The sequence below is a fragment of the Ischnura elegans genome, chromosome X (genome assembly GCF_921293095.1).
Source record: "Ischnura elegans chromosome X, ioIscEleg1.1, whole genome shotgun sequence".
Classification (NCBI taxonomy): Eukaryota; Metazoa; Arthropoda; class Insecta; order Odonata; family Coenagrionidae; genus Ischnura; species Ischnura elegans.
The window spans coordinates 65,548,073-65,571,139 of NC_060259.1; the positions used below are offsets into that span (position 1 = coordinate 65,548,073).

Consider the following 23,067-nt stretch of genomic DNA (forward strand, 5'->3'; position numbering starts at 1 on the left):
GCCGCGGCGCGGCGCCACCGGTACCTCCGAGGCTGTTACTTGCAAATAGACGGATCCCATGTAAAGTCATGGAGTTTCGTGGTATTTTAACTTCCAACTGAAGATGAATTCGGCAAGTTAAGACGTAAATAATGGCTTTGTTAGATGTACATTAATGTTTATCGCATGTGGTATATGGAAGAGATCCTAACAGAAAACCTAACGATCGTTTAGTGGATTCATCTATGTCTTACGGTAGGGGAAGTGTAGTGACGATAGAGTAGTGAGCTGTCTGACCCACCATTTGCCATCTCCCTCATCGAAAATTAAATATTAATAGCTAAATAAATGACTGTAATGAAGGCAGAGAGTTTATACTAACTAGCGAATTGCTATCCATAAGAAACGGAATCCGCCACCTGGACTAGAGCTGCTAGGGGATCCAGCACTTCAAGGGCAATTTAATGGGTTCCTTTGGCAACTTTTAGTTGTATTTTAAAGACAACTATTGCTTGTGACGAACGAGTAAGGGCCGCTTTTACTTAATGAATCGCCTAAAGAAAAATGTCGAGGGCAAACAAGACTATAATTGCTAGCCTAACGCCGAAACAGCGTTGTTTTAAGGTACGTGGGTCGGCGGAAATGGCTTAATGTAGGGGTTTCCAATTTACTAGGCCACGAGGGCCACATTCCAAGTTCCGAATCGCCCCGCGGGCCGGATAGCAAATTTGCCGATGACTGAAGTATTCGGTACCAACGTCTATTCAAGTATCCGGTGGCGTATTTATTATTTACGAACACTTGAAGGCGATTTTGACGTGTAGCACAGCGCTGCAATGCTCCTAGCGGCGTCTCTCAGAGTTAAACGAGCGAGAATCGCGCGCTCCTTGAAACGAGTGCGCGGGCCGGATCCGGCCCAGGGGCCGTATTTTGGAGACCCCTGGCTTCAGGAATGTATGGGCTGTGTCATAAAATGTGTCATTTTTGAACTCTAATTTTAGGTACGTACAATTAATGTTGTGCGATTTTGATGAATTTTGGTTCATCGGTGGCTTTTGACCACCACACGATCTCTAGTGGCGTCTCACAGAGTTAAACGAGCGAGAATCGCGCGCGGTTAAATGGTTGCCGATCGTGATCTGAGGACATCGCCATTGACCTTTACATCCTTCCGAAACTTGGGTTTCACACCATATGTGGCCGGATGCTACTCCTCATGAATCAGTGTCTTTTGATCTTTGTAAAACCGTGATAAGGCCAATTGGTTGACATAAGGAATCTAAGGACCTCTTCAATTACTTGGTCAACCTTAAAAAACATATGGTTAGATATGCTGGTTTTCAAGATAGCACGGAAAGAAATCTAAGTGTCATTTGACCCACGGATGACCCGTGGAAGTCAACAAGTTGACAATACGGGTACTTGGACTATACCATTGAATTGAGCACTCTCGAAAACCTAAGATTTCACACCTCGGTAGCCAGGCTTCTGATTTGTCACCTCTTCGACCTCGGTGGTGACCACCTTTGCGACCTAACCAGGGTCAAGATTGGGCTATTTGATTGCATTTTCTTTGCCCAAAAATGTGAATAGTGACAATTACCGTTCTTTTTTCCATCTTGAAATTTTTACCATTGAAACTCTATAAGACGAAATAAAATTTTGCGTTTGGACCCACACAATATGGTCAAAAATTCAAATAAGTACAATTTAAGTTACTCTAAAGAAATCATGCAACCTTTTCTGATGTGTTCCCCAAATTTTATTAAAATCGCATCTCTTAAAGTGCCTGAAATTGAATTTAAAAAATTACACACGACCAACGGGACAATCTGCATTCATTCGATTTCGTCTCGAAACTGGTGGCGGGAAAAATTAAAAGAAAGAACCCACCATTCCGGGGGTCGATCGTTACTCAAACCGGTATGCATCGAAGAGCATAGCGTAAGAGTCACAGCTTTCGGGAATTCCTCCGCGTTCTTATATGGACGGCCAAATTTATGCATCGCTACTTCTGATCTGAAGACACCAGCAGGATAGCTGCAGAAACTGTCGTCGTCTATGGACAACACAACGCGGAGGAACGCCCGAAAGCCGTGACTCATATGGAGAAACGCCACGGAAACCTTAGATCCAGCATAGCGTAAGACCGTGACGAAGTAGAATAACGCGGAAACCCTCACCACCCTCCTCCAATGACGTCATGAATTTATGAGATGATCATGATTATATAAGTATGTACACTGTATGCCCTGGGGGGATTGCATTACGACGGACGATATCTCCTAAACGCTTAGAGATAGGTCAAAACAAACGAAAAATCGTATCTTAAGGGCTTTACTTTTACGTTTTTCATAGGTATAGCGCTTTTTTGACCCCAAAAAACTCAATTGAGGGTCCTTAGTACTTAGGGCCCTTGGGGCACGGGTTGCCGATATTTTAAAGTAACGAAATTTTAACACGTGAATATAAACCTCATTTGGATCATTTTGAGACCAGGAAAACATTACTTTTCGCAATTCTGAAAAATAAGGGCCGGCCTAATGTACAGCATACTATGAAATGGTGAATATTAGATATCGAAAATGAAAAGGAGACTTCGTTGATTTCCACTGATTTATTTCGTCCGTACGACATGTTTCGAACGATAGAGGTCATTATCAAGTATCTTATCAATTAACCACTCTCTCAAAGACCTCCATGGTTCGAAACATGTCGTACGGACGAAATAAATCAGTGGAAATCAACGAAGTCTCCTTTTCATTTTCGAGTATTAACTTCCACATAACTGAGCCTAATACCATTGAACGGATTAGATATCGATAATAATACCACTAAATTCATCGTTATAAATTGGATATTAAATTCGATTTAAGTATCGAGGAATCAACGCGAGATTGAATACGAAAATTGCCGTGCAAACACTTGTAGGAACACATAAATGGATTAGAAGGGAACGGGACCAGCTTCAATGTGGCTCATAAATTCGTACAAGATGCATGCGCACGTACGCTGACGACTCCCCTGGTTGATGGAAATAACTGTCAGTATTAGTGCGGCATATGGGTTAAAATAAACTTAATAGGATTACGCTGTAGACATTTTTTAAGAAAACTGCAGAAGATTACTCATGCTAACTTTTACTTAGGAGGTAATCATTAAGTACATACAAAATATGACAAAAAACTACGAATCACTAAAAACGTGAAAGGCTATAAATTATTTATTTTAACAAAAAGCTATGTCTTAAAACTATAAGAAACCAATTTATATATTGAATTAAATTTCATATGAACTAAAATGTAGTTTAAGCTCGTCAAATGCATTATTGCATTATTTGTTTAGCATCTGACTTTTTTTCTGAGAGTTAAGATAAAAATCTCCGAGTTATTTATCCCCAAATATCACGCTCGCGAGACCAAAACCTTACCTCTTCTCTGAATTTACGGCCATACATAAAAACAACGGATGGAGCGAGTCGGGTAAAAGGACCCATCCAAGTACCTATGTGTAAAGTGCCCATCACTGCCAAGTTGAATGATCAGTGTTTGCTTGGGATTCACTGAATGTTAAGAGGTTATAATAAATGGAAGGGAAGATTCAAAGAGAAAGATAGGAGTGAACTCATTTGCTTTAAGGGGACGCATCACTCCATCCAACCTGCTGTATTTTCGGTTTCTTTCCTGGCTTATTTACAACTTATTTTGTTTTTGCACTATCACATTCAATTTTCGGGTGTACGTCTGCGTGTTTAATATTTAACTCGACGTTTCGTTCCTCTTGCTGGGAACGTGACGTGAACGTGAAATCTCCTGATGACGTTCCCAGTAGGAGGAACGAAACGTCGAGTTAAATATTAAGCACGCAGATGTACAGCCGAAAATTGAATGTAATATTGCAAAAACAAAATAAGTCGTAAATACACCAGGAAATAAGCCTAAAATACAACACCTTGGATGGAGTGATGCGTCCCCTTAAGGCAATTGAGTTTATCCCTATCTTTCTCTTTGAATCTTCCCTTCCATTCATTATAACCTCTTAACATCCAGTGAATCCCAAGCAAACCCTGATCATTCAACTTTTCAAGCAAGAGCAACATCCGAAAATGGAATGCAATAGTGCATTAAAGCGAGGCGGAAACCTTGAAACCAAAATTTATTTTGTTTTTATCTATCATAAGATATTGGAAATATGAAACCCCCTCTTGCATTTAACCTGTTTGACCAAGGGGACTGCAAAACAGAGCCCCAATTCCAACCCATTGAAGGTTGATTTTTGTTGCCACTTCGGTCCCATTTTAATCGCTTTTCAAAAATGTCCGCGGCACGGTGATGAGAGGAATGTGATCAACTTTTTTCCAATATTTTGCAGCATAATGTTTGTAATTTAGAGATATAGCATTGAAAAGTAATGAATTCGATAGTTCACGTCAATCAAAATGTGTACAGATTTCGATTAATACCCCTAATTATACCATATATTCCCGTAAAATTCGGATCAATTTTATTGAAATAAGACATTGCAATATTTCCACTGAGTTTTATTATTACACAACGCGTTTCGTCGTTACAAACGGCATTATCAAGTGTTGTCAGTTGTTTGTAACGACGAAACGCGTTGTGTAATAATAAAACTCAGTGGAAATATTGCAATGTCTTATTTTTAATAATAATAAGAACTTCCACCATATCGTGCCCAACATCATACAAGATATTCGGATCAATTTGTCCGTCACCGACACGAGTGGCGACTTCTGTAAACCCATTTTTATGTGCGGTGGGTGGAAACACATTTAGAGGCTGACTTGAGGATTCTCTTTGCAAAATTCGTGCGTTTGACAACATACATCCAATACCTGACTGGAAAAATCTCGCAACCCCCGAGTTCCGAGGCTAGCACTTCATCCCCTGCCACAGATGCTGGCAATTTAAGAGGCGCATGCTGAAATTTTCAGCTTACACCTATCAGATTACTGTCAGCAGTATCTCAAATACGAAAATTATACACCTTAGAAAATTCTGTTGTTTCGGGGGGAAGGAACTTTTCTTATCATATTGAAATACGTAGTAAGAATACCTGTGTTTCTCCTCATATTTATTACAAAACTTCACCGCGACCAAGGTTTCCAAGAGAAACTTCATCAGTAGGCACATTGGTGGAAGACGCCGAGTTTGAGAGTCCTCATATTTGATATGTTTGAAACTGAGGAGTAAGGAAGTTAATAATAAACATTGTGGAAAAATAAAACTTTTCTTGTCAGTTAATAAAACTTTTGGAATAAACTTTGGGTTTGTGTCTTGTGGCTTAAAAGTTAGCGTTTCTTCCCCTCTGTTGGGAATCTCTTCAGGACTAACGTGACATATTTAAGAGATCCCCGGCAGAGGGGATAAAACGTGGAATTTTAAGCCACAAGACGTGGATTAACCCAAAAGTTTTATTAATTGACAAGAAAAGTTTTGTTTTTCCACGTGTTTTATCATTAACTTCTCTCCTCCTCAGTTTCGAACATATCAAATGTAAGGACATATGGACCGCGAAAGTTTTAACAACTTCATAAAGCTTTTTTTATTATTTCGAAATCCGAGGTGATTTTGAGGTAAAATTAAGAATTTTCTATGCAATCAAATATTGGCAAGGATCTATTCTGTATGCACTGGACATTTCCATGTCATAGCATAAGTTTGTTATGAGCAGTAAGTCACGAGAAAAGATCGGTCCAACGGAAGTGATTCCTTAGTATAAATAAGGAGTCGGCAGCCCGTTAGCAACAAGATATTAGCAAAAATTAGTGATTTAATCAGTGCAGATAATTTTTATTAATAGCTCGAATCATGCAGTGGTGGTATTACGTGCGTATGACTGAATTATTCAGTCCGATGGCCAGGTATCAGCTGAATATCAACAGAAATAAAACTAAGATATAAGTTTTCAGTAAAAGAGAGAAGAATGGGACTAACATCAAACTAGGAAAGCATGAGCTCCATGAGTTGAAGCAGTTCTGCTTCCTAGGAAGCCGATTAACCAGCGACGGACAAAGTAAGAAAGAAATCTTAAGTGGAATAGCACAGGCGATGATGGCTTTCCACTTAAAGAACAATCTACTTAAAGCTGAAAATTCAAGCATAGAAGTAAGGAAACAATCAGATACTACACATGGAGCATATTTCTTCATGAGTGTGAGTTTTGGACCTTGACAACAGAAGAGAACTCTAGAGTGGACGCACTCGAAATGTGTTACAGCCGAAGAATGATGAAGATAAAATGGACCGACCACGTGAATAATGAAGAAGAGCAAAGAAGAATCATTGAGGGAATGGTGGACGGGAGAAAGGGTTAAAGGAAGGAAAAGAAATGCGTCGCTATGAAAAGAGGATAGGAAATCAGAATGGAGATCTGCGTCAGACAAATATCGCGATTGTTGACTTATGATGATGATGAAAGAAACTGCAAAGAGACCTTAAGAGGACGCATCACTCTATCTGGGCCGATCTTTTTGAGTGATGTATCACTCGTTTAATAGTTATGCCACCATCTTAAAATTTTCAGGAAAAATATAGTAAAGCCTTGCTAGCGTTAGCTTGTATCTCGTCCTTGAAAATTAGACTCCATTATTGTCAGAAATATGTATTTTTTACATTTGGATGAAGACAAATGTCGACAATGGCCTGCCAGGACTCTTACCCCAACGGCACTTGTTACTCCCAATACGGCATAACTCAACCACTTGGTGATCTGAGAACCGGCTAATCGCACGAATTTTGGAGGAATTAATGCATATAAAGGAACGCCACACAAACATAATTTAAATTAACGCTCAAGGCGCACGTAAAAATAATTACGACCTCCTACAATCCATGAAGAATTTGGTGCTTTCCCGGCGAATATTGTTGATTAGGTCTTCTCGGGGAATCAGTCTGGTCAGGATGGACATTGCTGCCAACGTTTCAATGGCCTTTCTGCCATCGTCTTAAGGGCGAATGACGAAGAGTGAAGCCTTCGCACTGAAGAAGACGGCAGAGAAGGCCATTGAAACGTTAGCAGTAATGCCCATCCTGACCCGGCTGATTTCCCGAGAAGACTTCATCCTACAACTCAGATAAAAATTGCGAAAAAATAAAAAAAATCAAACCTCACGTTCTGACGCCCCTCTTCTCCCACTGAACATACCCATATGCTACAGTTGGTCACGTGAAAGAAACTGATGACCACATAGTGACATCATCTTGGCATCTCGATCTTGCCCCATGCGGACTCTTGCCCCTCACGACCCTGACAGGAATAATTCTGTATGATAGCTGAAAATTTAAGCAAGTAGGTAATACAGCACGTAAATTACACGAAATACGATCATTTGAGAGGCATTAAATCGCCATCTGCACCTTAGCTGACGTCAGGGAGCAATGTGTGACAATGAGTGATGGTGACAAGAAGCCATGAGGCGTTCATGGAGGCTCTAAGGTGAGACGATGGGTTAGATACGTTTCGAAAGAAACTTGTGTAATTTCATCGCTTCAAAATTTAATATTTTATGCTGCGTCCTTTGAGTGGAATGGAAAATGTTCCTTTGGATCGGGAATCAAACCACGAGTACTGGGCTTTCCGGGTCACTGCGCAGACCGCAACGCTATCCAAGTTCCTTTACTCCCATATGACTTGAAATGGGAATTAGGCAATCTGGATAGCGTAGTGGTCTATGCAGTGACATGCAAAGCCATAATTAAGTGGTTCAATGCCTGTCTCATACGAACATTTCCCCATAGCAAATAATATAAATTTCATCATCATTCACACTGTAGAATTGAAATTGATCACATCTGGAATTATTCCGCAACTTACTCCCCTCTCCACGCTATGAATTCTACCATTCTTTGTTTTTTATTTGATAATATTGTTTTTTTCGTTGTGTTTTACGCTATGTTTAATGTTTTTTAATTATTTTTTACCATTAAAAGTCCTGGGTTATTGGTCATATGCTGTTTTTGACTGCAATAAATAAATATTATATTCATCTGATCGGTTCGAACTCAAGCTTAGCATCGTCAAGGAGTTCATTTAATTATCTCGGGAAGGACGCTCAAATTCAGATTAATCCTCTAGTTTAGCATCAACGCAGACCCCTCGGGTATAGAGGTGTCAAGGGTTGTGAGTGATAACGGTGTCTAATATAACATAATCACGAGAGTATTATTTATGAAGTATCCACACTACCTATCTTAAGGATATAGTACGATTCTTCCACATGAGCACTCATTTTCTGCATGTTAAAGGTGCGAAAAAATGAGAATGTTTTCGTCACTGATACCTTACCAATTATCTGTTCCTGATGCGATATTGGCATCCATCGTTGCTCCTGCATTTAGAGAGAGAAATTTATATTGGGAGTAAACAACTTATTATGGAATATATGCTTTGGTTGCTGTGTTAGGTAACGCTGGTAATTCGGTTATGTATTTTTTACGTCGTGTTAAGTTACTCATTCAAGAGTTACTTTCTAAATTTGTATCGAGATCCTTAGAGTTGCCTCATCCAGGATCCTTATGATTCACCCTCGACGCTGGGCTCATAACCCTGCGATGTTTACTCCACGCACAAGTCGATGACTTCATGAAAAAGTGATTTTGTACTCAAGGGTGCAAATGTACACCAAAGGGGAAATCTACCATGAAAACATAATTGGCTCCCCTGGGATTCATTCCTGAATCTCTTGATTGATGGTTAGGCATTCTGTACAATATCAACAGGTCTAAATAGGCGAAGAGCGCAAATTACGAAAAGAAATATTTAATTCAAGCAGGAAATCTATAGTCTAAGGGCTCGGTGGTGTAACTAAATGGAATATATAACAGGAAATCGGGAGATTTGCGTTCGAATCCTGGCTAATCCAAAGCATTAAGCTTAAGCTTTTTACACCACGCATAAGTCAGGGTCATTTACACGCTGACTCTAAAGGCCTGGTTACCCGATACATTAACACGTACGGGTTAATGTCTAAATGTATGAACGCGAGAATGAACGGCAAAATGCGCCGTGTAACCACCCAACTTGTTCAAATGCATGCACAGAAAATAGAACCTGTTCTAATTTGGTTCATGCATTCGTACATGTTCCGTTTCAGTCCACCAAAATCATTCACGCAAACGTACATTAACTTGTACGTATTAATGTACCGTGTAACAAGGCCTTAAGAGAAGTTACAGGAAGGGAAGACAGAAAAGGACGGAGGCGGTGCCGCCATTAATGAGCCCGGCGTCGCGATGCCTCGCGAAGAATTTCCCGCCGTCATTTGGCCGACGCGAGCTACCACTCGTGAAACCAGATATAGGGGAACCCGGGCCAGAATGGGGTATCGAGTTCAAAACGCTAAAAAAACAAGTACACAAAGGTTTAATAAAATTGCCTCACATTTTTAATAGACCTTTTGAAATGTGTTGGAATCAAAAATACAATACTATGGCGATTTTCCATAAAAATACAATTATATTGGGATCCTAACTATATATTTTTTTCCCAAAAGCAAAACATTATGTCTTTTGCCCCGTTCTGCCCCAGGTATGGGGTAGTGTGAAAATTACATAAATACGTTAAATATGAAAAACAAAAAAACTCAACTTGATTATCCTTTCGTTTTACTTTGAATGAATAATTAGGTGCCATACACTTTTACTTAGTCTATTTTGAAGCCTAATCACCACATTAACCCACGAGTACTGAATTATATGCCTCGCTATCCACTCCTTCACACGAGTTGTGCATAAATTTCTTACAAATGGAACAAGTTTCCCAGCCTTCAGCTGATTTTGAATGAAAATCGCCGCAGTATAAACATAGAGTTGTTCCTATATCCCATCATACTTTTTTCCATTTTTTTATTATTTCCCCGTTTCGCCCCACCCGTTTTGCCCCAAGAACACGTTTACCCTTACCTAGGAACTGACGCCTGAAAATGACCTTTATTCAGACGTTCAATTATACGAAATTAAATATAATTGGAAGTACTTCAATCACATACCTAGGATTACCATAATTTAAGCACTAAAATATGACCTACCATTGCTACAAAATCTTCCGAAGTTAGAAAACAACAGCTAAAATTTACACAACTCACAGTTCACATGGTAACACTCTATAAAATAAACCAACATGGCTGCATAAGATGAACAATTACAGGTTAATCTATTCCCAATGCTCTCTGATAGCTGACAGCACCTCATAGACGAAGGTAAACTCGAACTCCATTCTGCCCCATACCCCGTTCTACCCCGTATCCCTCTACTTTTCCTAGAGAAAAGGAAGGTAATGCCCACTTACTCAGCAATTCAACGTGAAGGTTGATTTGGATATGTGGGGTAGAGCTCACCCAGAGCTTTTAATTTTTTAGTAAGTTTCATATTTTGTATATTTTTTCACAAATTTCTGTTTTTAATATGCTCTCTTTGCGTGGCCGGGCTTGATAGTGTTTGAAAGCATGCCTGACCATCAATCGGGAGATTCAGGAATGAATGCCAGTTAAGCCATTTATTTTTTTCATCATAAATTTCACCTTGAGTACAGTTTTGCACCCTTGCACGTGACTGCGAATAAAATCATTTTTTCATGAAGTATTTGATGCAGGGCCATGTATGACAACTCCTTCTCACACGTCTGTCTCTGCACCTAGGTAGATGACTGTTGAAGCTATTCCTTTACTATATTATATTTAAATTTTATTTAACAACTATTACTATTTTTAACGCCATCACATTTTGTTCCCTTCAATTTTAGTTGGGGAGACTTAATGGGAATCTTTCTAATTAATAAAAGTGAAATCGCATTATTCGCGAAAGGTGATTTTTAACTTTAAATGTGGATAAGTTTTAATAAGTAGGGGTGCCAATTCCTTTCCCTGGACCACCTAGTACATCAAGGGATTTGTTTAGAGGTGCCCGAAAGCTTCACTCAGGATTTGAACCTGAAACCCCTATATCAGCATTCAATCACTCTACCCACTAGGCTCAGGGCCGGATTTACCCAAAGTTACGCTATAGGCATCTCTCCATTGAGCGCTCCTTCTCACTTGAGCCCCCCCCACTCCCCGATTTTTATGATAAGGCATAGCTACTCTCATGCGGCAAGGTTCGTAAAAAGGAATAAACAGATATATGGCTGACAGCATAAGTTAGTGCTTGAATTTTTACGCAGGGAAAACATAGAAAATTCAAATTAGCTTGGTCGATCCATTTGATCCTCATCATCCTCTGTAGCACCACATTTCGAAGGACTCTATCCTTGCTCCTTGCTTTCTCCGCTGCTGCCATTATCCATGCCTCACTTCCGTATAGTAGCATACTCCAAGCGTAGGTTCATATAAATTGTTTCCTTACTTCCATATTTAATTTTTTACTACATTTACAAGCGTGAAATAATTAAGTTTTGATAAAGAGAGTAAGTCAAATGACAACGGATCGTGAACTGCGAGGAAAATAATGTTCACCTGATGAACCAAATCACTGAAATAGACAAGGTTAGGAATAAAAAAGCTATCGTTTACCCTTATACAGAACTGAACGTGAAACGAGTTGGGGTGGAGGGGATACCATAATTGGAGGGAAAGTTCACATTCATTCTCGCACATCTGCCTCTGCACCTGGAGGAAGGAATACTAAAGTGGTTCCATTATGATAATACTTTCCTGTTGAACATAAGTACCATTTGCATCGCTTATTATTGTTTTACTCTCATCAAATCATTTTTCTCATAATATGGCCACGAAGGGACTTGTTTCTAAGCTTCCCTATCAGTATAAACAAAATTAAAAGAATCGTAGTCTTCACTTATGATGAATTAAGAGGGCCGTTTTCTTTCAAGTTCCGATGGCTCATGAGCGGAAGACGAAGGGATGGACTGAAAATAATTCCATGGCTAAATATTGAGCACACTAATGGTGTACTTTCGATATAATTGCCTCGGCGATTGAGGAATTTGTCGTGCCTTTGGACAAGCTTTAATATATCTTCTTCATAGGATGGTGCCGCCAATGACCTCCATTGAATTTTGGCTTCGTCCTGAAGCTCATTGCCCGTTTGAAAATGCTTCCCTCCCGGCCAAATCTTCATTTCAGCTTACAGATGGAAGTCACACGGCACTAACAATTAGTCGACACTGCACGGCGGATGATCGAAAATTTCCCATTGAAATTGCCTAAGAAACATTTGGGCTGCATCAGAGCTGAGATGACGGGCGTTGTCATGGATCGGAACACTTCCAGAAGTCAGCATATCTCTTCTTTTGTTTTGAATGAGAATGGGCGTAATTTTTCACACTGAGCAGCTGCATTAACGCAAAAATTCTCTTTTATCGGCACCAAGGGGAAGACAATTATATGCTGAAGCCATTCGGCGAGTTTTCTGGCTGTCGCTCCGCAGTGCTCAATTGGCAGGAGAATTAATTGAGGCAATGTAGTAAATGAGATTGCCACTGACCTTAAACTAACAACTTACGGTCAGAAATTACTTGAACGCGTGCTGCAGAGGATGCGCAGTCGCCCCATCCTCGCAGTACCCGCCTGTCGCTTGTATGGCGTTTATGCCGAGCGATCGGATGTTGCAAAAAGAAACCGCCCTCCTACTTGTTTCGAGTTTTTTTATGAGCTTGCTATTATTGGGTTAACATCCTTTGTATTTTCATAGCATTAGATTTAGAAATCGTTTTTTTTTGCTGGTTTTTGTCGCCCGCAAAACTCTTATCAGAATAAGATACGGAGACTTTGATTGGAAATAGTTGGCTGAAATTTCCTATCGCATTTGAAACGTGTCATTTCAGCTTTGTAATTCTATCTTTATCAAATTGTTGCCGAACCTTATCATTACGATTAGAAAAAGTTTAAAAAATATGAGCCTCCTTCCTCCAACAGTTTTGTCGGTAATCATTCATTTACAAATATTTGTTGCGATGAATACCACGCATGGTAGCGTTATCCTTATGCAGTGATGTATATATGCTTTCGTAGTTGTTTGATTAATGTGAACAGAGTAAACATTCAGCAAGCCTGTCGCTTCCATGAAAATTGTGTGGAAAGTAAAAGTAACGACGTAATTTCTATTAAAACGTAGCAATGATGGCATGTATTACAGAATTCGTCGCAGCATTTATGGTCTATTGATTTCATTAATACGAAGGTATGTTCATATAATTTGTTATTCGATCGAATAAAGTGTGGCATTAATGGATGGCCACAACTTCTAAACTATTCTGATTATGAAAGGAATCAGTTTTTACAAATGCGTTACATCCTGGCGCGTTTTAAGGATTCCGTTCACTATTTAAGTTCAATTCAATTGTATTTGATCTGAAATCGAGCCAAGTTATTACAACATCCATAAAATTGGCACGACTTTTTTCAGTATTTATTGGAAGTTGATTGTGGCTCCATTACGCGAATTTATTTTCCACATTCTCGACTCAATAGATCCTTGAGTTATTACCTTCTTTTATGGATTTCTGGGAAGAACTTGAATCACGCTGGCCTCATCATTTGCCCTCTGCATTGTCTTCATCGAGAGCGCAGTAGCCTCGCGTGAAAGGAAATGATTACCTACTCCGGGCAAATATTTCCGGCCGCTCGTAACTCTCAGATCGTTGCGATGCAATTGCCCCATTACAATTTCCCTCCGAACGCATCATACTTTACCGGATTAACAAGGAATACCTCCAACCGACTTCTTGTGGCATAATGGCTAGATACAACAAACGAAAACAGCGCCAACCAACCTTCGCGGAACCAAACGCTCTGAATAACGAGATGGGTAAATGTTTGACGAGATTAGGGAAAGATCCACCAAGGGTGAAATACACCATGAAAAATATTTGGCTTAGTCGGGATTCAAACCCGAATCTCCTAATTGCCTATTATGTATTCCATTCCCTCACACTACCAAGCCCTTGGACTGCTAATTTCCTGCTAAAAATGGATATTTCTTTTCACGACGACGACGATGATCTCCAATTTTAATTCATTTCAATAAAGGTTTATTTCCATACTATATTTTACATGTACATATTTACATAGTGAGGTTGTATCTTGGTTTTTACAGTACGGTCTTTCTTATAGGAAAACATTTCCTATTCTATGTCACAAATCGTTATCGTTCATACACTATTTGCGAGGTTGTAGCAGATATGGTAAAAATCAAAAAGACTGGAGCTCTTTTTCTCCGATATGGCTATTGGTTTGACATTCGTCCGAGATGTGAGGGAAACAGACAAAAACCCACGTAGACCGCCGAGTATTTCAATTTTCTTCCCGGTAATACCGGGCACACGGCCAGCTGCCGGTGTGTAGGTATACCTCCTCTTCAGCGTGATTAATCGTGGGTATGTAACGCACTAAGGGGACAAATGGCACAACAAGTGTAATGGACCGGTGCTACCTTACCAGTGCCATTGAAGGAGATAAAAGATAGGTTACCAGTGAGCACATGCAATGCACAGTTAATCTAAAAGAACTAAAGCTAAACCGACAGGTGACATTGGGAATTATCCGATAGGACAAAAACAATGAGATTATTCAATTTCATATTTTTCTATAAATTTCTGTTTTTTATACATCTTTTGTTGATTGTTAAGGTATTTTTTCATTTTTCGCTTATTTTCATCATATTTATACTTTTTTGGATACCCATTTTTTATACGCTATCTTCGCCCATTCTCATACATCTGTCTCCGCGCCTGAGTGGATGACTGTTGAAGAGATTCATTTATGATATTACGCTGAAACTAAGTCTCTGCAACATCGATTTATCGATATAACAAACGCCATCATATGTTTCTCTCATAATTTTAGAAAATATACCTAATCAATCGAAGCTAAGTTACTTCCAATTATATCCCTAGAATATCTGATTCCCAGGACTAATTTTCACTCGACATTTGAAAACTCCAACATGTTTCCAGGTGGTACATCATTCACATTTGAACTCTGCGCAGTCATAAGTATTTATGAGCTAATGTACCTTAATCAGGTGAAATTCATTAAAAGCATCCTTTCAGCTGATAATTGGATTCCAAGTAGCAGGATATGTCATTCCTTTTCTAGGTGTGCTACCTCGCCGAAAATTTATTCCTCGCGTTTCTATGAATTCATAGTTTACAAAATTTTCTGAATAACTACAATTTTCAAAGTTTAAGACAAGCAATTTCCATGAGAGGTGTAATTCGTACTAATAGAAATTAATATCAAACTGCATAAGTGAGTCAAAAGACAATAAAAGCGAAAAATCACCATCCTCCTTGAAATTGTTGACCGAAGTGAAGGACGACAAACTGTTAAAGCTTAAGAAAACCTTACCCCAACTGCATTTGAAATCGGCATATCGGATATCGGATTGATAAGAAATGATCGAAATGAGTATTTTGAGGGCAGTAGCTGTAAAAATAGGTATTTCTGCATCTAATTATTCCCTAGTCACTTGAAATTGATGATCTATACCAGGGGTCTCCAAATTACGGCCCGCGGGCCGGATCCTGCCCGCGGAGAGCTTTCATCCGGCCCGCGCACTCGTTTCAAGTAGCGCGCGATTCTCGCTCGTTTAACTCTGTGAGACGCCGCTAGGAGCATTGCAGCGCTGTACTGCACGTCAAAGTCGCATTCAAGTGTTCGTTAAAAAGAAATACGCCATCGGATACTTCAGTAGACGTTGGTATCGAATACTTCAGTCATCGGCAAATTTGCTATCCGGCCCGCGGGGCGATTCGGAACTTGGAATGTAGCCCTCATGGTCTAGTAAATTGGAGACCCCTGATCTATACGATTCCCTATTTTCCGGTTTGTGATTTCTTGCTTCTCAATGCCACATCATTAACATCGTACTCCCTTTTCCACCCCCATTGTTAACCAAAATTATCCCACCCGAGTTTTTTATATAAAAATTGCTGTTCGAGCTAGATCTAAATTATATTGCGCTAGAGCTGCGTACACTTTTTTCTTTATTTATGGACTAATGAACAAAATTTAATGCAGATTATTGAAGGGATTATTCTGATATCTAACGTATGTAAATGTGATTGAAATAGAATTATTCATCAATGTTTTGCAATGATTTTACCATCTGCCATGTTATTATTAATTCTTTCTCATGCCTGCATTACAGAATAAAACGTAACAGCTGACACATCGACAACAATTTCATTTATTATCCCGGCGATATCAGAAGGAAAAATTTGGGAATAGGAGAAACAGAGAATTGTAAGTAAATAATGTTCACTTAAATACTATGATATGGTTTGCAGGTTTCATGCTGGGGTATCTCATTTAGTTTAAAAAAATTTTTTAACTTTTCTAATATCATTGTCTGCTAGACTTATGCGGCGGGCTTTTCAATCATTTTTCTTCATTTTTAATCACCCCTTTCAATTGGAATCGAGCAATATTCGGACGTCATTTCCAGAAGTGCTTAACGCGGTTTAACAAACTTTTGGTTGTGGGATATGGATCAGGTTTTGTGAAAGAGGTTGACTTAATGACGATTAGGAGAGGTGTATGGATAAAATCCTGTTTACCCTAACGCAGAAAGCTTCAATTATACCTGTATGTAATTTGACAATATTAATAATATGGTGCATGGGATTCCGATGTCTAAAAAACCTTAACTACCTACTGACATGGTATTTTGCGTACTGCCGGTTACTTACTAACCCTTTTAGAAAAAAATTTTTAGCCAAAATGAAATGGAGCTTATTACATAATTTCTTAGCATGAGATGCCCATAACGGCAACTGCATGGAATCTTATACTTAAGCCTTTCATCACTAAATTTAAGGAGCTTAATTTCCAATACATCATACAGTTTTTTTACTTGTATTTATTTTATCCAAAATTATTATCTACTCGTATTTGCATGGGGCCTCATAATTATTTCCTCAGGAACTACTACTTACTATCCTCTCACATATAATATATATTGACTGTTGTGCTTATCTATTTTAAAAGAAGCTGAAGAAAAGTCTTACTGCACTCTCATTGTCATGATTTGCCTGCCTTGATTCTCATACAGGATTCTTCAGGTACATTTTTCAGCTTTTTTTTACCAATTTATAGCCAATTTGTCTGATCGTCCTCAATTCCATTCTTGTATAAACAAATATTTAAATGTAGCGAAGCAGATTGTTCTTTCCTTGACTAACATTTTAGGAGTTGCAAACATATGTTACTAATTGCTCGCACGTAGGTGTTTGTAACGTAATAAGTGTGTATCATTCAAACATTTATCTTAACGATTCATTTCTGCAATGCAAAAGTTTTCGTTTCTACTCCAACATTGAGGTGTATATCTACTTTCCGAATACAAATGTGTATAATACTGATGTTGCTAGTTATGTTTTTCCATACTAATCACGCATACACTAATGGAAACAAATATCGGAAGTGCAAAAAATATGCGATGTATATGATCAATGAATACACGGCCGTTTGTACAACAATAACTGCATCTCAAACATACAAATGCTTCGGTATTACTCATAAATCTATCCTTTCCCAATGGTATTGCATAATTTTTGTGCACAGCAATCAAAAAATATGTCTGCGATGCGATATCACATCGAATTATCCATTATGAAGTAAAAATCTCAATGCATTTTGCTGAATCAATTTCTTTTGTTTGATAGTTTTACGAATTCTCCGCGCCACGGAGGAGTCAGATGCAGTGTTGTCAAGCGTAGCCTAGTGGGTTGAACCCTAATCGCTACCGAGTATCGGCTGCCGAGCTGGCTAGTAGCATACTACGTTAGTAGCTCTTAGTAGCTCACTTAATAGAATCCATGAATACCATATCTTAGTAGGCGACTAAAAGGTCTTAGTAGCCGACTAAGTTAGCCGCCCTACTAGCGTGTTTTCGCGGAAATCTATGAATACGGCCGATTATATTCAAATCCGAGGAGCCTATGAGGACATGGTCGTTGTTTATGGTTGCTCATTTGCTGCAAGACCCGAATAAAACGATGCTAAGGTGAATTATTTTCTGTTTTTACGCTAGGTCAATGTCTCGCTGGCCCTATGTGATATTTAGGTATAATGCCCTCCGCTTTCTCCTCAGAGGCCACGACGGAGACGGAGTATAAAACTCGTGAATACATTACTCACCCTTTCTGCCGGAATATCCCGAAATCTTTCATTGATACGAAGGTATTTGATGTCAAGCAAACACGAAGTAAGTGATGCTAATGACCCAGGCAAAGATTTTTATGAGAAATTTCCGATTTTGCGATCAATATTTTGTTTTAGCAACGCATATTCTTCTGCGTGATCTAAATTTTCACCCATCCCTCACAGGAATACTCGCTCCTTAGTGCCAACATTTCTAATCCCAGTCTTCAGGTACATTTATCCTGTACTGGATATTGACATTCGTGTGATTTCAACGCGCTAATGTGGTATGGAGGCAGTGGTACACGCTTAGTTTAAGATTTTATGGTATTTAGCTCTGTCACAAGTGATAGAGGGACGATCTCAACGTAATGCTTTCTAATAAGGGATGTTAAGAGATGTGCTTGTGGTATGGTACGTAGAGCGCATCTCTTGAAGGGTGATGGCATAAAAAGACCCGATGCCGTAGCTATTTCATAATTCCCCATTAACATAAAATGAGGATTCGAAATCTCTATTATTAACTATCCTCATTCCATTGGAACATTTCAAGGATGGCTATTAGCACTTTCCAGCAGAAAGAACATGTCAGAAGAAAGCATTTTCTTCTGATCAGTGGCATTCAAGAAGCCAAGTTTTTCAGCGTCATCCATTCAGTAATCAACTCTAGAATAGATACTTCACGAAGCGGATTTCTGAATATATTTGTTGTTTATTAGGTTTGAAGGCTCATGCTTGATTGAACTCTGATTCTGGAGTGGGGTTGAAATATCACAGCACAGCTCAGTAGTAGGTGTATCTCAGATAATACTCAGGTGGAGGGTAAGCTCTTATCTCCTTTGTTAGTAATATTGGGTTGATATTCGCGCATGTGTGGTGGAGAGTGAATGTGTATAGCAATACTAAGTGATAGGAAGAGCCATGAATAGTGTGTGTATACAGAGGATACCTTTTATGGACACCCTAATCCCCGCAGCTTGGATTTTTTCTGTCCTCACGAAAAAAAAATAATTATGAACAGGATCAGGAAGAAATAAAAGTAGGTTTCAGTGCTTAACCCCTCCCCTAATCTCATTCATATCTTAACCACATGACTTGGTTCACCTATATATTCCACTATTCCCTAACCTGCTTCCCCTTACCGTTCTTCCAGTTTTTCCAACGTCACTGAAATCAGTTAAGAATTATAACTTTTCTAAGATAATATTCCGGCCTTTTATTATATTTATTCTGTCAATCGATAAAAATGGAGCGCAATGAATTTACATTGGTTGTTATCGGATGTTGCAAGTAAGTCATTCAAGATCATAAATTGTTTTAATTGAAAACATATAAGAAAATATTAAGGAATACTGGCTGTAGAAACTTTATATGTGGCGGTTCTCTCCCCAAAAACCCTGTTCAAGAGAGGGCTCAAATTCAATTGATACGAAATGGTTATGCGTTTTAACTGGAAGATGGGACCATTAAAAGGTCTTGCTAAAGGCAAAGTTACTCTCCATGTTCAAGATCCATCACAGCCTTTCATTTTCTGTTGCAGATTACCATCTATAGCTGGAACAAATCTGATAGCGATTCATTTAGATCCTTGGTTGAAGTTGGTCTGTACTGAGACGCATCAAATGCTAATCCATTCATTCTGTTGCCCTCGTCCCTTTGTTCTTCTCCACTACAGATGTGGCAGGACATCGAGAGCGTCCTGCTGGAGGAGGGTGAGTTCCGCCCATCGGCAGCACCTCAGCAACCCCCGTACCTCTTGCCACCGCCTTCGGGAGCCAATAACCCGTACCCTGGGCCCAACCACGGTCGGGCAGAGGCGATGGGCGTCGACGGAGTCCCTCGATATGTGCCCGAGTACATCGACTACAGCTATCACCACTTCCCCAGTCACCCAAGCGTCCACCATCTACAACATCACCATGGGCAGCACGGACCTTCCGCCGGTGAGCGTTATCAAGCACCAGAGGATACTCACGAGGTCATGCAGCCTCACCAACCACCCCACCAGCCGCCCCCAGTGCTCCCTGTACCCAGTCAACCCCAGCCCCCACGGCCACCACCCCCGCGACCTCCGGCCATCCACCAACCTCCTCACATGCCTCCCGGGGAAGTGAAAACGGAGTCAACCTCGTTGCCCCTCCCCAGTGATGGAATCACGACTCGATCCTCGGAAGTAATGTCTGGTCCTCCTTTGTACGGTGGGTATGGCAGTCCGTACTTGGGTCTTACGAACATGAAGCTCGAGGGAAGTGGGGGAGATATGAGTGGTCGAAGGAGTGCCAGTAGTTCCGGACTGTGTTCATCCTCTATGCCCTCATTCAAGCAGGATCACCAAAGCTATCACGGGTTAGACAGTCATACTTATGGGGTAGCAAGGGACCACAGTGCAGTGTACCCTCCACAGTGCCAGAACCAGATCGGTGACGGACACGAGCGAAGCCCGGCTTACAACGGCACTATGACTATAGTGCAGACTCAGGTTCCCTTCAGTCACGTCTCCCCTCCCTCCAGCCCAGACAACCTCCACCAGCACCCGCCGCGCCACTCAGCCCACCACCAACACCACCGCCCGCACCCAGCGCCGCATCCCGTCATGAGGCCCCCGTTCTCGCCCCCCGGAATGCCCCCTGACATGGTGGCCATGTATTCTGCAGGGCAGCCGACGCCTGCGCCTGGATCCCGGCTCGTTCACTACTCCAGCATGCGGGTCATGACCCCGCCCGCGTCTCCACACGTGGTAAATCTCTTGAACCACCGCCACCACGGTGGCCACCTACTCTCCACCATGCCGCCTCCTCCAGCTCCGCCGCCTGCACCGGAGCCCGCACCAAAGGCTAAGCGTGGTCGTCGCCGTTGGGGTCGGAAGAAGGTCACGACGCATACTTGTACCTATGTCGGCTGCGCCAAGACGTATACCAAGTCGTCGCACCTCAAGGCTCACCTCCGCACCCACACAGGAGAGAAGCCCTATCAGTGCAGCTGGAAGGGGTGCGGCTGGAAGTTCGCCCGCTCCGATGAGCTGACCCGCCACTATCGCAAGCACACTGGGGATCGACCGTTCCAGTGCCGGCTTTGCGAGCGGGCCTTCTCCCGCTCCGACCACTTGGCCTTGCATATGAAGAGACATATATCGGTGTGAAGGAAGGTCTCTCAAACTTCTTACTTGAAAACCCATGGAAGCACTGGAATTTTCGGAGCTTCCTCACGTTCCATCCAGCCTTCTAGTGGATCGTTACATGCCGCCTGAAGGGAGGCTCTATTTCCTTGAATTCCGAAAACGCGCTCAGATTAGTTCAGCAATTTTCATTTGATGAACTAAAATACGGACAATGAACTAAGTCTCTAAACTATGTAAAACATTTCCGTTTAATCCAGATTCCAAGTACGGAATTACATATTGTTGATCTGAACAGACGCGATATCGTTGTTAAAAATATTATGTTGTTCCTCTTTATATGAGATGTTTTCTAAATTTCTGAGTCTAAAGATTCACCCGCATTATTATAGAGTAGCTTGACATAGGCCAGCTCAAATTTTTATCACCAATGGCTTCTTACTCTTACGCATCGGAGACTTCAATGCACGTTGTTTTCGTGTGTCCAGACACATGAATAAAAAAACTCTTCCATGTAGCATCAACAAAAGACGGCCGTTATCAGCTATAAAACCCGAGAAGTACTGCCAAAGGCAAGAAATTATCAAAGCTACCAGCTAGCTCATCCTCTTCTCTGTCTATTGCCTTATAATGTGTCCGGATACTGAGAAGCCTATAGGTATGTTCGGCCTGTGCTTCATGACGAGGTTACTATGATTGATATAAATGTAGAAGCATTTTCATGAAAGCATGCCCCGAGAATACTATGGTGTTCCTAAATATGAAGCTGCATACGATGAAAGACCCAGAGCCTTTCGATGTGTGAGTTCAGGTATGAATGAACCATTATTCTGCCAAATTAGGAGTTCCGTGTGGTGACCGTTGTGATAAACTCATCTCAACCATTGCTGTGATAATTTTAACTATAATTTTATATCAGAAATGGACAGAAACGTATTATCTGAAGATGTGAAATGTAAAATAATCTAAAGTGATTTGCATTGCAATAACTTCCGCCTATATCGTCACTGATAGCCCAAGAAATTTTGAATATGCTCAATTATCTGGATTCCCTGATCTCTTCCTCCAGCAAAAACTTATTTTTCTATTCGTCACTGTACTTTTTATGTGGCTCACCACATTTCTGTGCAAATTTTTATCCCATTACATGATTAAGGTAGTTGATGGAATGGGTCAAGAATTTTCAAAATATTTTAATCCATGGTAACTGGTATTAAATGTATACATTATAAAAAAGATCAGAAGAAAATGGGGAGTTACTTGAATTGGCTTTAAACTCATGAAGGATTTTGTCTCATTTGTGCTACATTCCTCCTTGTATTCTCTCGTGTATCATAATTTTGGCCCTATCTTCTTCTGTTACTATGGCCTAAGTGAGATGAAAGGCATGTGAAGTGTATATATTGTTCCCAGTGTTTTCCATGACATCAGTTCAGCATTGAGTTCAATGAACCTATAAAATTGAAAATTAATAATAATATGTTGAATATTAATGTAACACATACGTGAAATACTTGAGCTCTTGGATATTTTTCATCGTTTCATTCATGAATATTAATATGCGACGTAACGTAACTTATTATTGTAAATCTGGAAAATACATGAAAAGTATTATTATGCCTAGGTTCTTCAAGCTAAATTTCTTTTATGAACTAGAGGTAAAAAAAAGTGGCATCGCACTCCTTCTCTGTAATAATATACGCTCTCTGAGCTAGTGCTATATTTGTGATATATATATTGTCTGGTAACAAACAACAACTACTCTGTACCAATAAATTTTCTATTTTATGGATTCATGAATATCGAAAAAAATTGAAATGGTTTGCATTATTTCTTTTGCCTCTACTACGTGCGT

The 23,067-nt window shown here is 40.2% G+C and overlaps 1 protein-coding gene across 2 annotated transcripts in view; it reads left to right on the forward strand.

The window, feature by feature from the left end:
• LOC124171648 (Krueppel-like factor 2) overlaps positions 1-23,018 on the forward strand; it is a 92,920-nt gene extending 69,902 nt beyond the window's left edge. The window contains exons 2-3 of one of the 2 annotated variants that reach the window (XM_046550871.1): positions 16,104-16,198; positions 19,773-23,018. In XM_046550871.1, the coding sequence (XP_046406827.1) occupies positions 19,773-21,236 (1,464 nt within the window). In that variant the 5' untranslated portion in view covers positions 16,104-16,198 and the 3' untranslated portion in view covers positions 21,237-23,018. The remainder of the gene's footprint in view (positions 1-16,103; positions 16,199-19,772) is intronic. The other variant, XM_046550870.1, reaches the window with a different exon arrangement.
• The last annotated feature ends 49 nt before the right edge of the window (positions 23,019-23,067 follow it).